Source organism: Diabrotica virgifera, chromosome 2, assembly GCF_917563875.1.
Source record: "Diabrotica virgifera virgifera chromosome 2, PGI_DIABVI_V3a".
Classification (NCBI taxonomy): domain Eukaryota; kingdom Metazoa; phylum Arthropoda; class Insecta; order Coleoptera; family Chrysomelidae; genus Diabrotica; species Diabrotica virgifera.
Window position 1 is genome coordinate 236912719 of NC_065444.1, and position 26584 is coordinate 236939302.

Below are 26584 nucleotides of genomic sequence, written 5' to 3' on the forward strand. Positions count from 1 at the left end.
GACCGAAATTTTGCGCCTATGCTCTCAAAAAGGATTAAAGTATTATACATTTTTGTAATCAGTATTAAAAAATCTTTTAAATGAGGTGTCACAAGATGTACTTTCTCATTTAAAAAAAATCAAAGGTATGTCTGTCACCTGAAGGGGGGTTGCGTAAAGTTCGAAACATTAATGCTGTAATATACTTTGATTATTTTAAAAATCGACCTGTCAGAACGTTTTGTTTATGTACAAAAAATAAATAAGTTAATAAGGGGGGGATAACACTTATTCCAGCGCACTGTATAAGCGCTTAAAATGCGTAGCTTTTCGCTTTTCATTTATCGTTACAGAAAAAAAGAAAATACATATACCTATTCATATGTATTTTTTTAGATGGTAAGGCTAGAACACAGTACAAATTAAACAGAAATGAAGAAAACAACTTAAACTGATATTATAAAAAATGTACTCTACACACACTTAACGTAATCAACTTAATCACACAAACAGAGACGTGCCGCCTGATAGACAGTAAAACCTGAATTCTTATGATTATTTCATTCATAACAGATTCTGACCAATAGAAAGCTACAGAAATAAAAATTAAACTCATTATTTTTTGATGATTTTAACTTCCAATCGTATAGTAAGATATTTGATCACGAGTTTAATTCTGTCCAATCAGATTAAAATTATATTGAGAATTATCTACTGTAGAAAATTACCGATAGAATTTTTTTAAGCAGATTGTTTCTGTTTAATGACAACCAGTTTCCTAATTTTGACAACTGTCACATTTAAGAAAATATCCATAATATACGTATTAAAAAATAATCTTACGAATATCACACGACAGTAAGAATAAATAAGAAAATAATGCTTCATTTTTACTCAAATTTTCGAAAAACTGTCGCATTATTTTCAATTTATTCTCACTCTCTTGCAGTGGCGGCTCGTATAAATTTAGGAAGGTAGTGCCAGAATCCGGGCAGCTGCCTAAATTTTTTGTGGCGGTTTTACGATATGGTCAAAAAGGATATAAAATATAAATAAAAAAAAATAGGCGCAGATATTTTTATCTTATATCTATATATTTACTATTTTTGGGATGCCAAAAAATTTACCAAAATTTATCAAAACAGTTCCGTAAATTAAGTAATTAGCAATAAAATAACTTCAACTTACCACCAGTATTTACTGCTGATGTACTTTTTTTTTGTTTTTTTCATCACTAGGTGGGGAATCTGCAAACAGACGTCGGAGGTAAACATTTCCAACAGTGCTGGGTTCCTGAGCTGAAACCTCATCAGTGTCACGTCGACCAGTTTGGCCCTAAATCGGACCTCCCTGCCCTCCGTAACTCCGATGTGGCCGGGACCAGCTAAACCCCACCCCTCTCATACTAGGGCATCAGGGTGGAATCGCCCGTTAGGGCATGACTTCTCCCCGATGTCCTTCTTTTGCCCGATTCTGAGTCGCTCGTCATCACGCATCAGCTTCCGTCTCTCACACTCATCCGACCACCACGTCCTTTAATCCTATGCTGTCAATGTTTCATTCTTCCTACCACTGCTGATGTACTTGAAGTTTGTTGTTACGATATGGTCTCTAGAGCCTATTTAGAAAATTATAAAAATAACACTATTCTATTATTTACACACACGCACAAAGTTATTTAATATCACTTTTAAAGTTTACGATATGTGAAGTCCATCCTTCTTTCTTTTTTGGAGGCAAAGTTTTCAATGACTTTATTATTAAAATTGTCAATGCCATTTACAAAATGTCTTTCTGTAGACAGCATACCTAAAGCACTTAGTCGTTCTTCCTTCATGGTATTTCTGAGGAATGTCTTAATTCGTTTTAGCATTGAAAAACAACGTTCTGCTTCAGATGTTGACATGGGAATGGTTATTAATATACTTAAAAGTTTAACGGTTTCTTCAAATGTACATTTTAAACCTTCATCATTTAATAAAACAGATAACGGAACAGCCCCAGAGGTAGTACTTAATTCGTTTCGCTGATACAATACTTGTAATTCAGTTTTAAGTCGAGTTTTGTTTAAAAATAAAAATTGTGTGCATGTTTCATTAAGAAATGATTCGGGGAACTTATCCTTATAAGCAGAAAACTTCTCTGGCATAAATAAATGAGAAGCAACTAAATGTCCGGAGAAGGTAAAGCAACAAAACTGCATCGCATATCTCTAAGGCTTCCCGTTTTCTGCTGGGCCTGTCCTCTTCAATTCGCGCCTTTTTTTTTATTGGTTCATCATTATCGGTTTGTCTCTGTGACTTGTTTATTTATTCTTGAATACTATCCATAATGACGTCCATTTGCTCCCTTATACCTTGAATTGCTGCTGCAAAATTCTCCAAATCTTTTTTCACTTTGACAGAATCAGTGCATACTTTTTGCAATTGATGAAAAATAATTTCTACGTGAGGCATAATTTTATTAAAAATAAATAGCCAAAATACAAAATCTTTATCCTGGAGCTTTAATTTGTAACCATTTGCTTGATTAATGGAAGACAAATCACGTGAAGTACTTTGTATAATGTCCATAACTGCAATGAGGTCTTTTCTATTTTCATGAACAGTATGAACACTTCGTGATTGAAAATTCCAACGTGTTTGGGAAGATTTTGGCAACCTGCGATTAACCACCTCATCCAAAATTTTTGTTCTTTGAGGGGACGTTGAAAAGAATGAGCACAAACCAGATAAATTAGAAAAAAATATCCTAGCCTGCTTATTGATGGAACATGCACCTGTCATAATTAAATTCATTTGGTGTGCATAGCAGTGAACGTAATTTGCAAGAGGATATGTCTCCTTAATAATTTTTTGCACACCATTTAAGCCACCACTCATAACAGATGCGCCATCATAACTTTGAGCGATTAATTTGTTTGGAGTATGTTTTAACAATGGATTTAAAACATTTAAAATACATTCAGCGATTGACTTAGCATCATGTCCGCCCGGCACGTAAAATCTCCAAAATCTCTCAACTGGTCGTCCTTTACACAAATATCGAAAGACTATAACTAATTGAAATTCACCAGCAACGTCTGTGGTTTCATCGGCAATCACTGCAACATAAGGAGAATTTTCAATTTCTTTCTTAATTTCCTCGTGGTAAATATCTAACATGCACTCCAGTAGTTCATTTTGTGTTGTTTTTGATGTACCTTTAAAAGATTTGGAACTTTGAATGTGAACCTTTAAGTCGTTGTCTAATTCAGCGCTAAAATTGACCAGCTCCTTAAATATGCCTCTGTTGTCTGAATTTTTCGTTTCGTCGTGACCTCTTAGAGCTAACTCAAAAGCTCCACAAAACCTTATACAATTTATGATTTGATTCAAGACATATCGATTCTTATCTACCTGTTCATTATGTTTAATTAGAGTATCACGATAAGCTGAATTTAATTGGGTTTTTATATTTAACTTACCAAGCATTGAAAAGCTAAAAACGTTATTCATGTGCACTTTAGATTTTTCATGGGATTTCAATTTCTCCCATATATGTACAAGATCATCGGTGCCTTTGTTTGACCAAGTCTCGTCACCTCCAAACAAAACGCATACAAAACAGAAGAGTTTATTAGTTTGTTCGCAACCACACAACCAGCTATTTTTATCATAAATAATTTTATTAAACTTACGACAGCGAAGTTTTTGTCCATTTCCACTTTGTTTTTCAATTTTTAAATCGGGTAAAGGCCGACCGAGTTCTTTAATTTGTAGTTTTTTTTCTAACGAAAAACCACCAAAAGAGTTTTTTAATATACTAATTTGATTCATTGTCAATAAATAAATTAAACGTAGAAAATAATCAAAATATTATTTTTATACCTACGACACCCACGATCACAACGCACTAACTAATAATTACAAATTAAAAAATATAGTAGAGTATAAACACAAATATACAATACAGTAGTAGACAGTAAACACAATAGCGTCAAGCGAACGCGTAAAGAAACTAGAAATATGTAGATCTAAAACATTGTATCTTAAGATCCACTAACTTCCTTTTCGAGATTTCGAGTCTGGCACGGAGACTCCAATTTAAACGTATGTTAAAAGTGCAATACCGCTCTCTCTCTCTGTCACTTACACAGGATGCTCATACAATCTTTCTCTTTTCTCACGAGCCACTATGCCGTTCGGCACTGGGATTTTTATGATTTTCATCCTTTATCCGGTCAGCTGTGGGTGGCCAGAGTCGGTAGATTTGCATTGCGCTACACAGTTGCCAGATTTGATATAATTTATAAAAATAAAGAGAAATATTCACAAAAAAAATAAACAGGCATTAAAATGTTTTTAAGAAAAAAAATATGTTTCTGCATAGTTAGCAAGGTAGTGCCATAGAGTCACGGGCCGCCACTGCTCTCTTGTGATATTATACCCGATTATTTTTTGATGATTTTAACTTCCAATCGTATAGTAAGATATTTGATCACGTGTTTAATTCTGTCCAATCAGATTAACATTATACTGAGAATTATCTACTGTAGAAAATTACCGATAGAATTTTTTTAAGTAGATTGTTTCTGTTTAATGGCAACCAGTTTCCTAATTTTGACAAATGTCACATTTAAGAAAATATCCATAATATACGTATTAAAAAATAATCTTACGAATATCACACCACAGTAAGAATAAATAAGAAAATAATGCTTCATTTTTACTCAAATTTGTTGTCATTGGGCAATAGCCACTCGAGCCCTGCGGCATCTCGTGTCTATTGCCAGACAACAAATTTTCGAAAAACTGTCGCATTACTTTCAATTTATTTTCACTCTCTTGTGATATTATACCCGATAATTTTTGATAATTTCCCGTCGTCAAGTATATTACGTCAGATGCCCTTCGTTGCCACGAAAAATACATTCAGTGACATTAATGACAATTAATGTTTTAAAAATTATAATAGTGATGACTTTCAACTGTCAAATATTTATATCAACTGTGTGTTTAATTGTACATTTGTACTTACATAAATAAATTACAATAAAATTTTGGTTTTGAACAGTTTTATTCATGAAATAATCGCAACCAATTGCACTCGATCTCTAAAATTATTATCGAATTTTTGCCCTCATGACACTTTGGCATAATTTCACTCCCCTTCTGGTCGTGAAATTAAAACTGTCAAAGTGTCACTCGGGAAAAATTCGATAATTTTAGAGCTCTTGGCAATTACTACTGATAACTTTGCAAGGAATGAAAATTTCTACTTCCAAATCAGGCGTCTGCTAAACAACCAATAGTATTAGGAATACATTATGAAGCCTGATGCCGATGGGTGGAGTTGTTCGCAATAATCCTTAGAATATGTTTATGCTACAGTCTGTCAGACGGCACGTCTCTGGTTAAGGGTTAAAGACAAAACAAAATCACCCCGATACGTCGATTTTTAAACGTAATGAATATATTATAAAAAAAAAAGAAATAAACATTTTTTTTTAAAAGGAAGCAAAAGAATTATTCGTTTGCATTGTTTTCATAATTTGTATAATTAAATTTGTGTAGATATGGATTATGAAACCAAACGTTCAGATGTCATTATCATCATTCTCTTTGCCTTATCCCTATGCGGGGTCGGCTTCCCTAATTGCATTTCTCCACACAATTCTATCTTGGGTCATATCAATGTTAATCCCCTTTACCAACATGTCCTGCCTTATCGTCTCCCCCAGGTCTTCTTTGGTCTTCATCTCCTACTCCTTCCAGGAATCTGCACTTCAGCTATTCTTCGTATTGGGTGATTAACGTCTCGACGTTGAACATGACCAAACCATCTTAACCTATGCTCTCTCATTTTGGCATCAATTGGTGCCACACCTAGACTTCCCCTAATATACTCATTAATAATTTTATCCTTCTTTGTCATTCCACTCATCCATCTAAGCATTCTCATTTCCGCCACATGCATTCGTTGTTCCTCTTTCTTTTTCACTGCCCAACATTCATTTCCGTACATCATAGCCGGTCTTATGGCTGTTTTATAGAATTTTCCCTTCAGCTTCATTGGAATTTTTCTGTCACACAACACACCACTCGCTTCTTTCCACTTCATCCATCCAGCCCTAATTCTACTGCATGTATCTCCATCTATTTCTCCATTACTCTGTAATACCGATCCTAGGTACTTAAAACTATTGCTTTCCACAATCATTTCACCATTCAAAGATACCATTTTATTTGTAGTAGCTCCATCTTTAAATGAACATTCGAAATACTCTGTTTTTGTCCTACTAAGTTTTAAACCTTTTTCCTCCAGAGCTTGTCTCCACTGTTCCAGTTTTTGTTCCAAGTCTCTTTCACTATTTCCTACTAACACGACATCATCAGCATACATTAAGCACCATGGAATGTTACCCTGTAGTTTCGCTGTTATCTGGTCCAAAACTAATGAGAATAAATACGGACTAAACACAGAGCCTTGGTGCAATCCTACTTTCACATGAAATTTATCAGTCTCCCAGTTTACCAGGGACTCCTTTCTTATTGAGTGCCCACCACAGAATCTCTCGAGGAACCCTATCATATGCTTTCTCAAGATCAATGAATACCACATGAGCGTTTGTTTCTTTACTCCTGTATTTTTCCATCAACTGCCTTATAATGAAAATTGCATCTGTTGTTGATCTACCCTGCATAAAGCCAAATTGATTCTCGGATATTTCGGTCTCTTCACGTATCCGTCTATCAATTACTCTTTCCCATATTTTCATGGTGTGGCTAAGCAGTTTTATAGCCCTGTAGTTTGTACATTGTTGTATATCTCCCTTGTTTTTGTAAACAGGTACCAGTATACTGCTTCTCCATTCGTCTGGCATTTATCCAACTTCCATAATTCTATTAAATAGACCTGCTAGCCACCTTCTTCCTGTCTCTCCCAATACTCTCCATACTTCCCCAGGAATATCATCTGGTCCTACCGCTTTTCCTTTCTTTATTTTTTGAAGTGCTTGAGCCACTTCCTCGTTGGTTATGGAACCAAACGTTCAGATGTATAAAGGAAATAATAGCTTAACATAGGCACTAAAAGTAGTAATGTTACGGAACTTTAAAAAATCAGATTGCCATATCGTCGGCCTAATGTGCAAAGTGCATAAATCCAAAATACCTGATTTTACAGGAGAGACAAAAAATTAACTGTGCATAACTCCCTTTGTACACAACTAAATATAATGTGAAAATTGCACAAGTCCATTTTATTAATCAAATTGTTTAATTATCAAACAATATGTTGTGTCATTTTAACCTGTACCTTGCAGGTAGGGGAGAGTTGGACAAAACCGGGTAGGTTGATAAAACCGGGTACCCCTTAATTCTTCTAACTGTCTGCTGCTATCTATCAGACAATGTTGAAATTAGTGTCGCTTTACCACCAACAGTCGCATGTATTCATTTCTACTTCATTTGAGCAATCTCTGCCGGAGCAGTAAGACCTCACCTGTTTTTGATGCAGCAAACTCGATTTTGAATGTAAGTTTATAGTTGCTTTCTCCTCTACTGAATAATTAACGGCCATTTTAAAATTTTATACATGTAACCTAGTACGTTACCTTTTATTATTTTATAACTTAAAAATTTAACCTTTAACCACACGCGCTGGCGTACTTTGTACGCCAGATATAAGAATTCTACTGGAAATATATTTAAAAATTAAATTTTTGACCTTGCTTATTTTTCTAACCTATCACTGGAATGTGCTTTACAATTTGGTTTTAGTTTCGTTATAATCGGCGTTCTGGAAAGATCGTAATTTACATTTTATTATTTGTTGTTTCCGGTGGTGGACAATATACTCCAGGATTATATTACTATAAGTCGTAATATAAGTACATATTTTAATTGTTTTTTAGTCATTATGGCAAAAAATATATTTTTCTTTGTAAACAATATTTTTCTCTTGTAAAAAATCACATTTAAAAAATTTTTTTTATTAGTAATTTTATTTATCATGGAATCCAGTTATTCCATGATTCCAGTTATAAATCCCAATTGGCTTACTGAAAAGGAACTCAAAGCATTCACTGATGCCGAATAAGGTTTATAACAAACAACTAAGTGTATTTTTTCAAAAAAAATTAAACAAATCCGCTGTTTTTAAGTGTATTTTCTTGTGGCGTACAAAGTACGCCACGCGTGTAGTTATGTTATAACTTGATGCGCGGGTAGTTAAAGGTTAAATAATATTTAATGTCTTGTATACGAGTTTGACTAAACCGGGTAGTCCGAAAATCGACAAAACCGGGTACCCGATTTTATCAGACCTGTTGTTACTTCCAGTTTCTGCAGTGGTTTTTTTTGCTTTTAGTTAATTACAACAGGCTTCTTCTGTTGAACAAGCTAGTAAAAAAGCTGGTAGGAAAAATAAAAAAAACTCCAGTCGTAAAAAAATTAAAACTAAATGAACTGGACAAAAAAAGGAGAAACGTGGTATAAATGGGTGCACCAAAAACAAAATTGGTTCCGAAATTACCGATTGCAGCTGACAGTTTGAAGAAAGATGATAATAATGACGATGCGTGTCTATATTACAATGAACTATTTTCAAATTCCAAGGCGAAGGAAGGCTGGATAAAATGTGTGTCTTGAACCAAAGGGGCTCATGAACCTGTAGTGCCTATGATGATGTAGATGAAGTTTTTATTTGTGACTTCTGTTCATAGATTTTCGATTTTTGTTCACATACTTTTAATATATATTTTATTTTCTGCCCATTAGTCTGTATACATGGTAATTAAATTACTACTCGGTTTTATCATACCGATTGGACAAAACCGGGTATTTTGCAATATTTTGATAAAAATAAAAAAAAATAGAAATTTAAAAATATTTATAAAAATTGACATTGGCACATCAAACTTAAGTCATTTGAGAATATTTCAATCTGCAGTAAACATTTGCTACTCTAACATAGCACAAGATACAGACGGTTTTTAGACTGGTTTTGTCTAACTCTCCCCTACTCACCCGTATACAATAAAAAGACTTTTAGTTGTATAAACATCAGAAAAGCACCGATACGTTTGAACGGTTTGGCCACTAACAAGAGCGGACTTGTGGGACGTATGCAGATTTCGTATGGTTTTCAAAGTTAATGGAATTAGGCAGATTTCATTTTCACAATTTTAGCAAAATCCAGTAAACTATAGTTATTAGAAGAAAACAGAGCCGTACATAGCTTTTGGATAATGCTAACAAACTTGGATAATGCCATCAAAAGTCTAAAATTGAATATTTTGGACTTATGCATTTTTCATATAAGGCCGCGTTCAAACGCGACATTTTATTGCTACGATATATTGCTAGAAAGGTTAAAAGAGAACGACGATTAATCTCTGCCGCCGTGCGGTGATGGTAGAAGCACAATTCTCCACAGTTACAATAAAATGATGAGCTCAACTGATGAAGACGTAGTGGCTTATTGGTTTACTCGTAGAATGAGAAGAGAAAGAAAATACTGGGTACATCCTTATAATCTCATCAACGTGCGCCATAGCTCGACTGTTGTTTCCAGAGAGCTGACTTAACAGTAATTATCCACAAGGAAGAACTTCCTGTAGTTGGCTGTATACCATTAATTACAAGTGAAATTTAATAAACAATTTTCCTCTTGGTAAAAGGTATATTAGTTTAAAAAGCCCTAAAGGGACCAGCCACCTGCTATAGGTGGCTGGTCCAGTTGCCTGCCACCTCTTATAACATAATGACCTAGTTACCTTTTGACCCACTTACCACGTGTGGGAGTCATATGTTCTTAAACAATTACAATTTTTTAGCTGTAAAAATGTTAGATGGTATCATTACTGATCGCATTGAAGGTACTGCACTAGGATATGCTCAACATTTGGTAGATATTTACAGTGCATCGTGGGGACCCAATGATGATGGAAAAACTGTTGACGGTCCAGGTAGATTGGCAGTGGAGGCTATAGAAAGAGGAATACGAGAAGTAAGATCCAAATGTATTCATTTTTTTTTAATCACAATATCTACTAAAAAATCATCGTAAAATAACTTATAATATTTCCGAGCAAAAAATATTTATTTAACGATGCAGTTTTTGGATCTATTTTGATTTAGTTTTGGACGGATAGATCTCAGAGTGTTGGTTGTTTTGAATGTTGTGATGTACTTGTTTCCTATCCTTTTCACGTAAAGGGCTTAGAAAAATTGAAAAGGATAGGAAACAAGTACATCATCATAAAACATTCAAAACAACCAACACTCTTAGATCTATATACATGCCTAAAATCAATCGTGGTGGCTAAGCCTATTGCAACTTTATCAATTTTTTTTAAGTCAAAAAGAAAATTATCAATTTTTCAATATAGCTGATCGTTTGTCAACGCTTTGTTCTCTATCGAATGCAGTCATTTGTTTTCTGAAAAGAACTGACCATTTGTGACGGAATCGTAATCTTTCAGATGGTATAATTATTTTTAGAAAATTCGATTAATGAGGTGTCAACATCCCATAGCCATAAAAACGTGGTAAAATGACCAAAAAAGTGGCTAAATAATAAATTATACTGATGGTTGTATGAAATGGTGGCTGTGTGGTTGTATGAAACACATACTACCTGTGGCCACCAGTTAGACAGAGGTCAGAATATACTGAAATCTGAAGTCAGAAAAGCAATACAGTAAGCCAAAAATAATAAAGCACCTGGACCAGATCAAATCCCTGCTGAGCTACTTAAACTTTTAGATGGGTAAAACATTACCTACTTAATCATTTTCTTTAACAAAATTTACAACGAAGGAGAATACCAGATGATTGGTTGGAGTCAGTGTTTATAACATTACCAAAGAAAAGCAGGCTCACCAAATGCAGCGATTTTAGCCTAATCAGTTTGATGAGTCACGCACTTAAGATACTTTTACGAATTATACAAAACCGAGTATACCTTTTGTGTGAAATTAGAATGGGTAATAAGCAATTTAGATTTAGAGATGTTCTAGGAGCTAGTGAGGCACTATTTTGTATGCGCGATCTTTTACAAAATAGTTGTGAGCTCCGAAAGAATGTTTATCTTTATTTCATCGACTTCGAGAAGGCAATCGATCGAGTACAACACGATACACCTTTCAATTGTCTGCGGGCGTCAGGACTTGATCACTACGATATAAGACTACTAAAATACTTATATTACAATCAAGTAGCCTCTATCCAAGTTGGAAATAGCCGTATTAAGAAACTACCCATCAAACGTGGAGTACGACAGGGTTGTGTTTTGTCACCCAGTATTTTTAATCTGTACTCTAAAGAAATCTTTAGGGAGGCTTTGGACGACAGACCAGAGGGAGTAAGACTCGGGCGAGAAGTAATCAACAATATCAGATACGCTGACGACGCGACACAGCCATTCTTGCAGAAAATTTACAAGATCTCCAGACGTTATTAAATCTAGTCAGTGAAGAAAGTTATCGGAGATGCCTAAATATCAATATTTCAAAGACAAAGTGGATGGCAGTTGGTGGAAGATTAACGTAGATCAAGGTGTGCTTTCTCTTGATAGAGATGAGATAGAACGAGTAAACCATTTAAATACCTTGGCAGTTGGTTAAATGTAAATTCCGCCTTTGATGAAGAGATAATAAGCAGGATCGAAATATAACGTAAAGATTTTATGACCTGGAAACCAGTTTATACAACCGAAGCCTGTTGATGAATATTCGCAAGAAGGTCCTGAAATGTTATGTGTGGTCTATATTATTGTATGGTTGTGAGACATGGACGTTAAAAACCACAATGCTAAATAAATTAGATGCATTCGAATTATGGTGCTATCGACAAATTCTATATCGTGGGTTTCGCAGACTTCCAACGAACATGTTCTCCAAATGATGAATACAGAACGTCTGCTCATAAACTTCATAAGAAGGAGAAAAACAAATTACTTCGACCATATAATTAGAGGACCTAAATACAATCTATTTCGCCTTATAACACTTAAAAAAGTGGAGGGGAAGAGATGGATTGGTCGAAAGAAACTTTCATGGTTGCGTAATATTAGACAATGGTGTGGTTCCACGGTAGAAGAATTATTTCGCACAGCAGCAGATAGAAAAATGTTTCAGGAACTTGTAAACAAGATGACGGCCAACCGCTGAACACGGACACGGCACCTAAAGAAGAAGAAGGTTTTATGAAACCTCTTTAAAAATGTTTCACCGTTCTGTTCCTTTCCTGCAAAGAGTTTCAGCAAAAATTATACAAAAATATTGTATTTACTAAATGAAATTTACTGAAATTTACTAACTATTGTGTTAAAATAATTTATTAGATTTTACTATATAGGGACGTGGTGGTAAAGGTGTCATCTACGTGTGGGCTTCAGGTAATGGAGGTAACAATAATGATAACTGCAATTGTGATGGTTATTTGGCCAGTCCGTACACAATTTCTATAGGAAGTGCATCACAAACGGGAAAATTTCCATGGTATGGAGAGGCATGTGCCTCCACTTTAGCTGTTACATATTCCTCCGGAGCGTACAAAGATCAGATGATAGTAAGTAATTTTTAAATGGAGAATATATTTATTATAATTTGTTTTTGTTTTCTTTGTGATCAAAATATTTTGTATACAATTTTGTAGTATATTTATGTGCATATTTCCTTATTTGATTTGTTTTTAATTTTTAACATTGTTTTCTGCTTGGTATGTTTCTCTTATTTTTAAAAATTGTTTCAAAAATAACTTTAATTTGTTGCCTGAACAACTTCAGAACCTATAGGCAAAGGCAGCGGAATAAGACAAAGGGACTCATTGAGCCATATGCTCTTCAATTTAATCATCGATGAAATCATCAAAAGTGTCAACAAAGGAAGAGAATACAGAACGGGAAACAAGGAAGTAAAAATACTCTGTTAGGCAGACGACGCAATATTCATAGCCTAAGATGAAGATAGCCTGCAAAGTTCACGAATGTAACATAAGAGCAAAAGAATTTAATATGAAAATCTGAACTCATAAAACTAAAACAATAGTAATCAATAGACTTAGGAAAATATGCAAATAAAAAAGTATGAAATATGCGCATAAATATGCAGTATTTTATGCAAAATATGCATATTTATCTAGAAAATATGCATGGAATAAAAAATATTTACAATATTTTTATTTACAAAAATATTTACAATATTATAAATACATAACATATACAATTATTTTAACATATAAATTGTACTTTAAATTGTGGCAACAATAGATTATCAAATGATGTTCAAAATTTTCTAATATAAACTTATGGCTTCTATCTGAATACATATATTTGTAAATAGAAAAACTTCAAATTTACTATAATAGATGGTTCTAAATTAAGTGGTTCGGAAAATGTTCCAGCTAGTACTTGAACTACTTCAGAAAGAACCTGGTAACCACCATTTTTTTCCATGGTTAGTTTAAATTTTTGAAAAATTTCCTTTCCAATAGTACCTTTAACGTTTTGAAACAATGACTCAAATTCTTTTATTAAAACTGTACTCTCTAACAATGATAATTTGGAGGATTCTAATTGAGTTATAGTTTTCTGGACAAAACTATAATTTGACTTTATGAAAGACAGTTGCTGTTGGAAGATGTTATTTTAGAAGGCTTGCTTAGCTTCTAATAAAGATTGGCAACTATCATCCGTTAAAAGGTTAATTATTTTTTTAAAATCAACAAAATGATCAGCATAGAAATTAGCTGTTTCCAATCATGTTCCCCAGCGTGTTAAAATGGGTTGCGGTGGCAGTGGAACAGCAGGAAGCATATCTCTGTAACATTGTATCCTTAAAGGTGATTTCAGGAATACCTTTTTGACGCTCGCTATTAACAAGTGACATGTATTAAGTTTGGATAAAATATTTTTAAATTTTGTCCTGCTTTCACCATATTTGGTGCGGCATCAGATAAAATAAGCAATAATTTATCATTAGGTACAGCAGCAGGAAGAAAAAAGTTTGCTAATGCTTCTTGTAGAAACCGTGGTATTGTTAGAGCGTTGGTTTTTTCCACTTGCTTACAGGAAATTAAATACTATTTTGGAAAGGTTTCATCGCTAAGTACACCAATCAATAAGTGAACAATGTATCTTCCCGACGAGTCAGTGGTCTCGTCCACACATATGTAAAAGTAATTATTACATATTTCGGCTTTTATGTTGTGGATAACTGAGGAGTATAACAAATTGACATTATTTCTCTTTAGAGTTCGTTCACTGGGAATGTTTTGTTTGCAATATTTTTTTAAAATACAACTAAAGTTTTCATTAGATAATTTTGAAAGCGGTTTAGAAGATACTAATGCGCGACACAAGTCTCGTTAAAATTTCTTGTTCGGTTTGTTTTTTGGTACTTGACTGAAAGCACTTGGACACTGAAGGTTGATATTTTTCACCCGATGTGGTTTTTACTTTTTTAGCTAAATGTTTCGCGGTTCTGACATGCTGATCTATTTGAAATTTTTTTTTTCAGATGAAATCTAAAAAAGAATATAAATATTTCAGCATCCTTATGCATCATCAGTGAAGATTATGCAGTCACAACTCTGAAGGGAATATAAACATTCTGCCTCTTTTAAGCAGGATGATGATGCATAAGGATGCTGAAATAGTTGCTATATGGAGATGGTAGTCCAACTCTGAATCGAATATAAACAAAACCTGCCTTGAACCCTTTTTAATCTTTTTCATTTTACTCAGTTTTTGAGTATTTAGAAACTGTCTTTCGGTCCTTTTCCTAGACGAAGAGAAGGTAAATGCGTGGCCTAAGTGTCCTCTATTTGCTTTCTCCTATTTTCGTCGTCTCTACGTGATTATATATTGTAAAATCCGGAGATATGGGATGCAGCCAGAAAGCAGTTTATTAACGAAAAGTCTTAGATTTAAAATATTGTTTATTATATTTTTATTTCAATTATTCTAATTGTTTAAAAAGTAGTAAACTTTGTATCTGGGGCTTTTCGTTGTTTTCCTCGTAATACGAGAGATGTCGCTGATTTGCGTCTCAAAAGGTGGGTTCATTGCATCGCGATGTTTTGCCTTAAAAGAGGCAGAATGTTTATATTCCCTTCAGAGTTGTGACTGCATAATCTTCACTGATAATGCATAAGGATGCTGAAATAGTTGCTATATGGAGATTGTAGTCCAACTCTGAATCGAATATAAACAAAACCTGCCTTGAACCCTTTTTAATCTTTTTCATTTTACTCAGTTTTTGAGTATTTAGAAACTGTCTTTCGGTCCTTTTCCTAGACGAAGAGAAGGTAAATGCGTGGCCTAAGTGTCCTCTATTTGCTTTCTCCTATTTTCGTCGTCTCTACGTGATTATATATTGTAAAATCCGGAGATATGGGATGCAGCCAGAAAGCAGTTTATTAACGAAAAGTCTTAGATTTAAAATATTGTTTATTATATTTTTATTTCAATTATTCTGATTGTTTAAAAAGTAGTAAACTTTGTATCTGGGGCTTTTCGTTGTTTTCCTCGTAATACGAGAGATGTTGCTGATTTGCGTCTCAAAAGGTGGGTTCATTGCATCGCGATGTTTTGCCTTAAAAGAGGCAGAATGTTTATATTCCCTTCAGAGTTGTGACTGCATAATCTTCACTGATGATGCATAAGGATGCTGAAATAGTTGCTATATGGAGATGGTAGTCCAACTCTGAATCGAATATAAACAAAACCTGCCTTGAACCCTTTTTAATATAAATATTCTATAGTGTACCCATTTTTAAAATCTAAGATTGTAGAAATAATCTAAAAATGAACCGTTTTTGCATAACAATTAAAATATTTAAATTAAATCAAATAAAAATCGGTGTAGTAATCTTGAAAATGTCAAGAAATGACTGTGCAAGAAGGAAGAACCCCCAAATATTTACAAGAGGCTCTTGTTCTTTTCTGTGCTCATTTAAAGGAAAAATACTGTGAGCATAAATTAAAAGCACTTAATTAATTAAGTCCAATATATGATATGTTTTTGTTTTTAGCAAAATTAAAGCAAACTATGCTATTGTTAGAAGAAAAATGTTAGCAACTTTTCAGTAGACTATTAAATGATTTGAATTTTAAATATGTATTATATTTTTTATCGCAAGGAGTTTAAAAAATGCTTGAAAAAAAATACATCGATCTATTGCGAACTAGCCTTGTGTCCGTACTTTTCTTAAACATAATCTCCAATTTTATAATCTTTGTTTGTACCACCGTGTAAATTTTCAAAATAAAATAAAAAATAATACGTATGTACTTACGGTTTTGCCACAACATGAGCAATAAACTTTATCCATATCCATAGACAGATCTTTGTAAAGTTTTATCCAAGTTGAAACATTGCTTATTTTCGGCATTTTCATAGCACAATAATTATTCACAAATAGAAATACACGTTGTTTACACCTCCAATTTTATAACAAAAGTGAAACCAAGTGAAACTGACCATCAAAATGAAAAGAAATCGAGTACAAAAAGCAAACAGACTGGCAGGATGCCTTAATAAACCTATATGGCGAAACAGACAAATTAAAACTGAGATGAAGTCAAGAGTTTAAAAAGCCAGTGTAAAACCACTAATCACATATGCATCAGAAACAATACCCGATACAGTCAAAACACAAAGACTACTGGAAACGACAGAGATGAGAGTACTGAGAAGAATTACAGGAAATATGCACAGAGATCGAAAGGTGAGTGAAGGGATTAGAAGAAAATGTAACGTACAGTATATTAACGAACGAACACTAAATAGAAAAAATAATGGAATAACCGAATAAACAGAATGGGGGAAACCAATGTTGTCAAAGAGCAAGGGATAAATTACCAATCGGCAGAAGAAGTATCGGGCACCTTCGCAAATGATGGAGTGACAATCTTCCTTAGAGGTATCAATCCACCAATGAACAAGTAATATTGCTTATAAAGGAGAAGAAGAAGAAGAAGAAGAAGATAGTAGTTGATAATCCCCAAATAACGTCGTTATTGATATTATAGGTATTCATTAGAATTAGATATTACATTTTTATACCTTCATATTTATAATCTTTGGGCTTTGTTATAATTTCAGACAACCACAGATATTAAAAATTCATGTACAACTAAACATACGGGAACTTCAGCATCTGCTCCATTAGCAGCAGGCATCATAGCTTTGGCATTAGAAGTTAAGTAAGTATTATGTATAAGTATATTATTGGCATTAGAGCCTAATATTTATGTTCCCATCACCATCATTTCTGACCCTTCAGAAATGATGGTGATAAGACCACCACTACCATATTCAGGTCTTTTCCTGTCCTCTATGTTTGAGAATGTCAATCTGTTCGTATACTCATTATCTGGCATCCTAGTATTGTGTCCAGGCCATTTTAGTCTCTGTACCTTAATACCTGGATTTGTATATACTAGCTGGTATAATAGACCAGTAAGGATCTGCGAAAAAACGTCTATTTTTGGATGTGAGAGGTGGCATTGGGATTTTTGCAGATAAAGTTAGGTGACACCTTCAGTAATAATAATTGACTTATGCTCCTTCTCAAATATGTCCGGAACATTAATAAAAAAATTAGAATATTTAAAAATTTCGAAAAACATCGATTTCTTTCTGCTTTCTTTGCTTATAACTTTAAAACGATTCGTTTTGGAACAAAGTCGTACAGAAATAAAATAAAGATAATTAAATTTTGTATGATATACGACTAGTAAAAATTGTCTTAAGTTATTACCTTTTCTGCAATATAGCAATAAATACAAAATAAGGGGGCAAAATAAGTCTGTTGTTATTCAATATTTTTTAACCACTTTGGTGGCACTTAGAACCTTAGTAATTCGCTTAGGAAATTATTTGTAACATATGTACTTAAATGGTGTACCAAATTTCATTAAAATCGACCTAATAAATTTTTCATAATAAATTTGCAATCTAAATGTTTTTAAAAAAGTTCAAATTTTTTAAAATCTTTCTGAACAAAAAGTAGACCATTTAGAAGTTGGCTAACTTTTTTACATATAAAGAGGTGCTCTACCTATCTAATGCACTTTACAGAATTAAAATCGGATTATTTAAGGGGTCTCAGCAATGTTTTAAATTTACAAACAATTTTTTGGCTTATAAACAAATAGCTTTGTTTAATAATAAAAAAATTAATTTTTAGCAATGCAAATAATTAAAACCGGTATAATTTGACTTAAACTTTCAAATGTTGTCAGCAGAATTGCTATTTTATTTTTTAATAAAAATTTATTCGCGTTCAAAAATTGCAATTTCTCGATTTTTTGAAAGTTCCACCGCGTTTATCTCGAAAACTATGCATCCTACGAAAAAATTTGTAAGAACATTTTAGAATTACCCAAGAAATACAAAAAAATGTTTTATTTTGCGAAAAATCGATGTAATTCCTCAAGTTCTTTGTTTATAACAAACTTATCCATATCCGGATCAACTGTTACCCAAAAAATTCGTGTTATACGAGTCAAACTACATAAAAAAACTTGGGTAAGTCCATCTAAATAAAGGAGCTCGTAGCACCCCCTCCTGGCCACAGCACTAATTTGTTTATAAGCCAAAAAATTGTTTATAACTTTAAAACATTGCTGAGGCTGCTTAAATAATCCGATTTCAATTATGTAAAGTGCATTAGATAGGTGGAGTACTTCTATATATGTAAACAATTGACAAATCTTTGTATGTTCTAGTTTTTGTTGTGCAAGATTTAAAAAAAAATAAATTTAAAAAAAAAGCTTAGATTGTAAAATTATTATGCAAAATCTAGTACGTCAATTTTAATGAAATTTGGTGTACGATTTTAGCACATTACAAAAATTTTCTAAGCGAATTAGGAAGGTTCCAAGTGTAACCTAAGTGATGGAAAATCATTGAATAAAGACAGGCTTGTTTTGCCCCCTTATTTTATATTTATTGCTATTGTGATACATTAAGACATTTTTAACCAATCGCGTCTGATAGAAAATTTAATTGTCTTTGTTTTATTCTTGTACGACATTGTTCTAAAGTGAATAATTTTTAAGTTATAAGCAAAAAAATTAGAAAAAAACGAAATTTTTTGAAATTTTTAAATATTTTATTTTTTTTATTAATGTTCCGGGCATATTTGAGAAGGAACATAATTCAATTATTATTAACGAAGTTATCATCTAACTTTATCCGCAAAAATCTGAATGCCACCTCTCACATCCACCTAAAAACAGATCCTTACTGGTCTATAATTCAAAGTTATATTTTCGATGCCAGAGACCATTTTTATTTACGGCCCCAAAAATCTGTCGAAATATTTTTCACGACAAGACATCAAGTAGTCTCTCATCATTTTGAGATAATGTTTTGTAAATTTTAAACTTTACTGCACGTTTTAGGTTTTTATTTCTCAGATGTTTTGGAAGACAATGAACATTTCTGTTTGCTATTGCTATGCGTCCTTTTTTATCATTTCTTTATAGCAATTTATGAGTATCAGTTCGTTGTCATTTGAGTCTGAGTGTAAGTAAGCTCCGGATGCTGGGAGAAAAGATATTTTCTCTTCCGACTTTGGCATGTCTTCTGATTATATTTTAACATAATTTTTTGGGCACTTATCGTACTCTCGGTCCAGTGCCTCAAAGAACATGTCTTTTTCATCGTTCATTTTCTCTTTGGTTGGTACGTGAATACAGCAGAACCCCGCAAATCCGAACTAATTGGGGGGACAGCCTGTTCGGATTCCGAAAAGTTCGGATTATCCGAAAGTTAGCCTTAACTAGTAGGTCAAAGCTTTCATTGTGATTTTGAGTAGCCAAACGTTCTCGCAAGAGTGTGGACAATATTTTTGGACTCAAGTTGACTACGAGAGAACCAAAGTAAGTTTGTGTTTAACCTTTATAAACACTTTATAAACCTAGATATTAAAATATAATATTTATTTTTAAGAAATTTTAAATGTCAAAGTCCTAGTAATCCTACATTGTCCAATTTTCTGGCTTTACTCTGTATAATAAACATGTTTTTAAGTTTTTGTCTTGAATTTTAAAATTTTTTTCACTTTCCGTTGGTTCGGATTTGCCGAAAGTTCGGATTCGCGGGGTTCGGATTTACGGGGTTCTACTGTACTTATCATGGTAACATTAGCAACGTTTTTTTAAGTATTATTCGATAAATTCTGCGATCATTAGCTTTGAAGTCAATTACGATGTGTTTAATCCTGCTGCTAAAAATAAATTCGGTACCAATCTCTTGACGGGTAGGGTATTCGCTGTAGTAGATATTGTATTTCTTTTTTTATAGGATTCCTGAGCCAGTCCATCTCATCTACTGTAAAACAATGATGTCCGCTTTTAGTTCATGCATTTCTTGTATGAGTAGAGCTGTAGCTTCAGGTTGACAAAGGCTTCTTAGATTCTACGTGAAACTTTTCAAATCATTGTTCTTATTCCGATTGAGAGTTCGTCGTACGTTAGGTTAGGCTTTTTCCTTTGTAGCTTTCATAATATGGGTTTTTTTTACATGGTTAGATAGTTAGCCCAATACCAAACCCCCGTATTTGAGGACCAGTTGCTGCACTAAAAAAAATTATACAGAAAAAGTCGAAATTAGTATACAATTTGAAATAAGAAAAATAAAGTGTAGAATAGAGAAGAAGGAAAGGAAGAAGAATAGAAGAATAGAATAGAGCACCTGCGAAGTAAGCTCGAGAGACAAGAAACTAAAAAGAAGGTGGGATTCGAGAGCCAGAAAAAGGGATAAAATTAAAAGAGATTTCTTTCTGAAATAATTTGGGCGTGAAAGAAGGAGAGCTGGAAGAATAAAACAGAAATTAGATCAATAAAACCAGACAGAGATCCTGAACAAACTAAAATGGAGGGCGTTAGTCTTACTCTTCAGCAAATTAACAAATATATAGATTAACTAAACTTTCCTAATTTATGTTGTTTCATCCTAAACCAACTACCCTTTGAAGTGAAACTTGAAAGAGATATGTAATAAGCAAAAACGAATTTTACTAAATTATTTATTACAATTTTCACAAATATAGTACAATTTACAAAAGGAAATATATACAAGGTTACAATGTGATACATAGTTAGTAAATAATTGAAAATAAATTGTCCTAGTGAGATTTGATGGTTTGAAAATAGAATAACCTATCAGTTTTTATGTTTGTACTGTTCATTGAAATTTAAATAAACCCAAAAACAACATACAGGAATATTTGAGATATATTTATATTTTACCGCTTTTTGACCAGCAGCAATAGAAAATCTTGGATAAAGTCTCCCTGAAGACTTTAGTTGGCTGATATTCACATCAGCGAGCACCACACCGTGGTAGAGACGAAAATCAATGGTACGTGACCCTTAAATTCACGTACGATAGAAGGAAACCATTCGATTTTCGGAAAGGTCTAACCACAGAGCATTCCAGACAGCCTCCAACCAGAAAGTAAACCTATTTACTTTGAAGAAACGGAAAGTTTCTGGGTACGGAAAATATGCAGAAAAGCCAACAAAAGTCGAACCAAAACCATAAGACCAAATCCAAAATATAAACTCCAAAACCAAAACTCCAAAACCAAAACTCCAAAACTCCAAAACCCTGAAACAATAGAATATTGTTTAGGATTTAGAAAACTAAAGTGACAATCTTTTTACCGGGATAGAAATAGAAATCAAAGAATTATTACCTTGTACAATGGATCTTCTCACAAACGACTGCTTGCCACAACAGCAAAATGAAGACAAATTGATATTAGTGGTCTTTCAAAATAACTAACTTGCCACTTTTTACAAAAACTAAACGATGTATAGAGGTAGGAATCGATATATTTTTGTAGAGGCTTTGTAACTGTAACACAGTTCACCCGATTCCATCAGTTCCGACCCAACTTTCCACGCAGTTTAGTTACCGGATCGTCAGTTGGGTTGCTCGGTTTCACAGGAAACCCCAGCGAGAACTTGCGAGAAGCTGTGAGTCGGATTTGAGTAGAACGAGCTAAGTTGAGTAAACTGGAACTGACTCCATATTTTCATATTCTACTTCTTTAGCCCCCCCATTTATGTTCTAAAGTCTTACTCCTTAAGTCTATTTTTCTTTTACAATATATCTGAAGCTGAGTAACTTTTCATTAAATTATTTTTATTCGTTCTTTAACCACCTTTCAATTCCAAATTTTTTATTTACCTACTTGACTAATACACTGCGATGCAAAAAAATCGATCCACTAAAAATTTGGTCATTTTTGAAGTTACGAAATTCCTAAACCTGCTGTTCGATTTAAGCGATTTTTTACCACGTTATATTCATTGACAATATCGCTGTATTCTTTTCGTCACGATATAAGAAATTTGACCTGACGCTGGTGGGATGTCCCTACCGATTTAGTATCATAATAAATAGTTGACGTTACTAATCCCTCAATTGTCTTTGCGACGGGTGGCAATAGTTTTGGAACAGCTACTAGGGCCGTACTTTATATTATTTACAGAACTGACTCGTTACCTATCAATGCAAATAAATTATTAAAATTAAAATTTCTAGACAATGTACTAAAAATTTTGTTTACTGTAGACGAATTCGTTTAGTCATCTGAAATTAACTTGCTTGGAATCAATTACAAACGATCACAAACAATTTTTATGTCCAATGCGCTCATTACGTGAATTTTATGGAGTTAGATTATAATGTGTTTTATATCGTTTTCACTTTAAACAAAATGGACTTCCGATAATGCAGCTTTCTATCTTTAAATAAAAAAATTAAAGAATCATTAGAAAGAGCATTAGTTAAAGATAAGATATACCTCTAATTATTATTCTATAGCTTTACACATAATTCTCGTGCTTATAGGTATTTAGGTAAAATTAAGTATCATTTATTTATCCAGAAAACATACATTATGGAACATTATGAAAGGGGGGCAAACATATTTAAGTTTGACATTTGCACATTCAGGCAGTTATTTTCTTGCATTTAGATAGAAGGTTAGATCGCGAGTATTCAAGTAAAATGTCTGAAGTCGGTGAAGCTAGTGCTAAGTGTAAAACACGTGTACATTTATCTGATGATGCCAAAGAAATTATTAGGAATGTTTATCAAACTGTGAAAGAAGATAATCCAAATCCAGAAGACGGTAAATTCCTCATCAAGACAACATCTCGACTGACAAGGATGCCATATACAACAGTGTGGAAAATTGTTACGAATAGAATTCAACCTCGTAAAAAGCGGAGTGACTTTTCTACACATAAAGCAGGAAAAGATGCTGAGGTAATTAGAAGAGCAATTTACAATTTCTATTCAAAGAACCTAGTTCCAACGCTTAGTATGATCTACGATCAACTTGTTAAAGACTATTCCATTACGTATTCGCCTTCAACTTTATCAAGATTTTTGAATCACATTGGTTTTCGATACAAGAAAATTAATAAGCAATCATCAATAATGGATTCTCCTCGTCTAATTAAATGGAGAAATGAATACTTGGATGCTATATCTAAATTTAGAGATGAAGGAAGACCGATATTTTATCTAGATGAAACATGGTTCGATACCCACGATACTGCTCAAAAAGGTTGGACAGACGATTCTATTAAATGTGCACCCAATTATCCAATTAATAGAGGTCAGCGAATAATTATTCTGAACATTGGATCCAAAAATGGCTGGCTTGGAGGGGAAAGTTTTTTACTATCGGCAAAAACATTCAAGATTCAAAGCTGGACTACCATGAAAATATGACGAGTAGCTTGTTTAAGGAATGGTTTGAAAAGAAGGTGTTGCCAAATTTGCCTCCAAAAAGTGTAATTGTAATGGATAACGCAACGTATCACAGCGAACAAATTAGAAAAATCTCCGGTGTAGGTTCGACAAAAAAACAGATATCTGATTTTTTGTATGACAATGATTTGTACTTTGAAGAAACATATACAAAAAAAGAAATGTTGGAAGTTCTTCACACAAAAGTGTTTGAGAAACAATTTGTTATAGACGAATTAGCCAAACGTGATGGTCATAATGTATTGCGATTACCTCCTTACTACTGTGTCTTCAACCCCATTGAATTAATCTGGAGCCAACTTAAGGAAAGTTTACGGCGAAACAACTGCTGTCCCAAATGTTGTAGAAGAAATAAAAAATATTTCCCCAACACTGTGGCAAAATTGTGTTTCACATGTTATAAAAACGGAAGATCATTACAGAACATTAACCTCACATATTAAACCAATAATTATAACATTAGATAACGATTCTAGTGAAGATGACAGCGATAGTGACATAGAGTTGTAATTTGTATTTATTTTTTTCCGTCTAAACTTCAAATTTTATTTTTCTATATTATTTTCTATGTTATTTTTTATTATGTTATCTTTTTAATTCTGATTTTTGCTACCACTCTTTTAATCTTTTATTGTTATTATCATTAATTTCCTTAATTTCTTTAATTTGTTCATTTCTCTTATTTCATTGTACATAATAATATACCTATAACTACATTGATATAAATACGTAATAAATATAATGATATGATATTTAAATTTATATTTATTATTCCAACCCCATTAAAATATTATATCTACTTGAAGACTTGATTTTTTTTTTGTTAAGGGGATGGGTACGAACTTTCGGCTTTAAACCGTTACGTTATTACCGAGGGCCGAAAGTCCCTGAAAACTTCTATAATGTTTATTTTAATTAGTTACAGGGGTGAAAAACTAAGAGAAAATTTAGTGTGATTTTTAATTTCAAATATCTCATTCAAAAGAAACTTTTAATTCATTCCAAGGGACTTTCGGCCCACGGTAATAAAGTAATTTTTCATTCTGCGTTTAAATTTTTCAAAAATACTTACATATTAGTTTTCTCAGGATTCGAAAAAAATGATTACATTTAAAACACATTGAAAATTTTGACAGGCGTCAAAATTTTTACATTTGTTCCTTTCCCCTTAATTTTAGCGAATCCACTCCTGGAGGGTTTGTTGTTTGTTATTATGATACTAAATCGGTAGGGACATCCCACCAGCGCCAGGCCAAATTTTTTATATCTTGACGCAAAGAATAATAATATTGTTGCTAGACAGTCAAACTGTCATTGTATACTGAGTGTACGAATCAAACTGTGTTTTTTTCTCAAAGTTCGCATCACCTTGTGGACTATACTAGCACTTATAAAATACTGAAATTAAAACCTAACTATAGCCTCAGGTTTTCTTAACATTTTGTCTTTCGATTCATTCGCTTATGTTGGATAATAAAAAAGTTAGTTACTTTAACAACTGGCCATGTTCGTCATCAGTACCATGCCCCGGAATCTTATATGAACAAATTGGGGAATTTCCCCCATCACTTTCACTACCGTCAGCTAATAAAGAGAAATGACAGCCTATCTCGCTCACGAAGACTTTAACCAATCATTTATGTTAACGCCATATCTGAATGTCATAAATAAAATAATCAAACGAAGCTTAACTCGGCAATGTCAATTCTGTCAAAAGTAATGACAGTTAGTGGAAAAAATTTTCCATTAGTTTACAGTTTTTATTTTTTATTGTATTACCTTTAACGATTTGTTCTTAGTAATTTCAATTTAAGTTGGTTCCTTATCCTTCGTTGATAAAGTGTAGTTTTGTTTTAGTTACAAAACGAAAGAACTTTTGTGTTGTGTTAATAAAAAAACTGAACATGGTTTATTATTGTTGTGTACCGTTGTGTACAAATCATAGAAAAGTTAGAAAAATGCATAGATAGGTAAATAGTAATTAGTTTATAACTGTTTTATCTGAAACAACAAATAAATACACGTACCTATATTTAGAAAAACATTGTCATAACTTTTTTTATATCCCTTTTCCTTACTAAATTTGACAGCAAAAATAACATATTTTTGTAACTTGGGAATTCCGAATAATTTATGAGTATTACTTAGATATTGGGTAGCGGGTAGGAACTCTTTGAAGTCCTTTGGACTCTCTTGGATAGTCCTATCAGGGAAAGTGAATCAATCCCTGCCCCCCGCAGATTCCAGGAGCTTCTTGACCCGGGAAGCTAGTACCTGCTAAGGGTCCCTTGTCCAGGGTCACGGATGAAGTCCAGAACGGCATCCAAGGCGACGAAGAATACTTCCGGTACGGCGAAGATGGCGGAGCTGGTAACCCTCGATTTTAGGGGTAGTATAAGATCACAAACCTAGAAGCGTCTGACCCGGAGCGGGCGGCTTCAAACAGCGTCGGTACTCACAATGAGCGGCTGAATTAAAAACTCACCAACCCGCCTTGCCAGCGTGGTGTTTTAAGGCAAATACCTCCCAACAAAATGTCAGATTTTAAAACAGAAGCGGATGTACCCCAGGTGAGTATAGCGAGAAATCGAAACTCTCACACTGATTTATCAGTCTGTCCCAAGGATTCTGGGGGGGACAAAAAAATGACGACGCGAAAGACGAAAAAACCTCTAACACTCTTTATCTGTACCTACAATGCCAGAACATTATTATCTGAAGAAAAAGTCACTGAAATGGAAATCGAGATGTCAAAAGTAAAATGGGATATCATTGGAGTCAGTGAAGTAAGACGACATGGAGAAAACCTGA

The 26584-nt window shown here is 33.4% G+C and overlaps 1 protein-coding gene across 1 annotated transcript in view; it reads left to right on the forward strand.

The window, feature by feature from the left end:
- LOC126880496 (neuroendocrine convertase 1-like) overlaps nt 1–26584 on the forward strand; it is a 112304-nt gene that overhangs the window by 64467 nt on the left and 21253 nt on the right. Inside the window, exons 6-8 of the mRNA XM_050644374.1 lie at nt 9800–9972; nt 12324–12536; nt 17075–17175. Of these exons, the coding sequence (XP_050500331.1) occupies nt 9800–9972; nt 12324–12536; nt 17075–17175 (487 nt within the window). The remainder of the gene's footprint in view (nt 1–9799; nt 9973–12323; nt 12537–17074; nt 17176–26584) is intronic.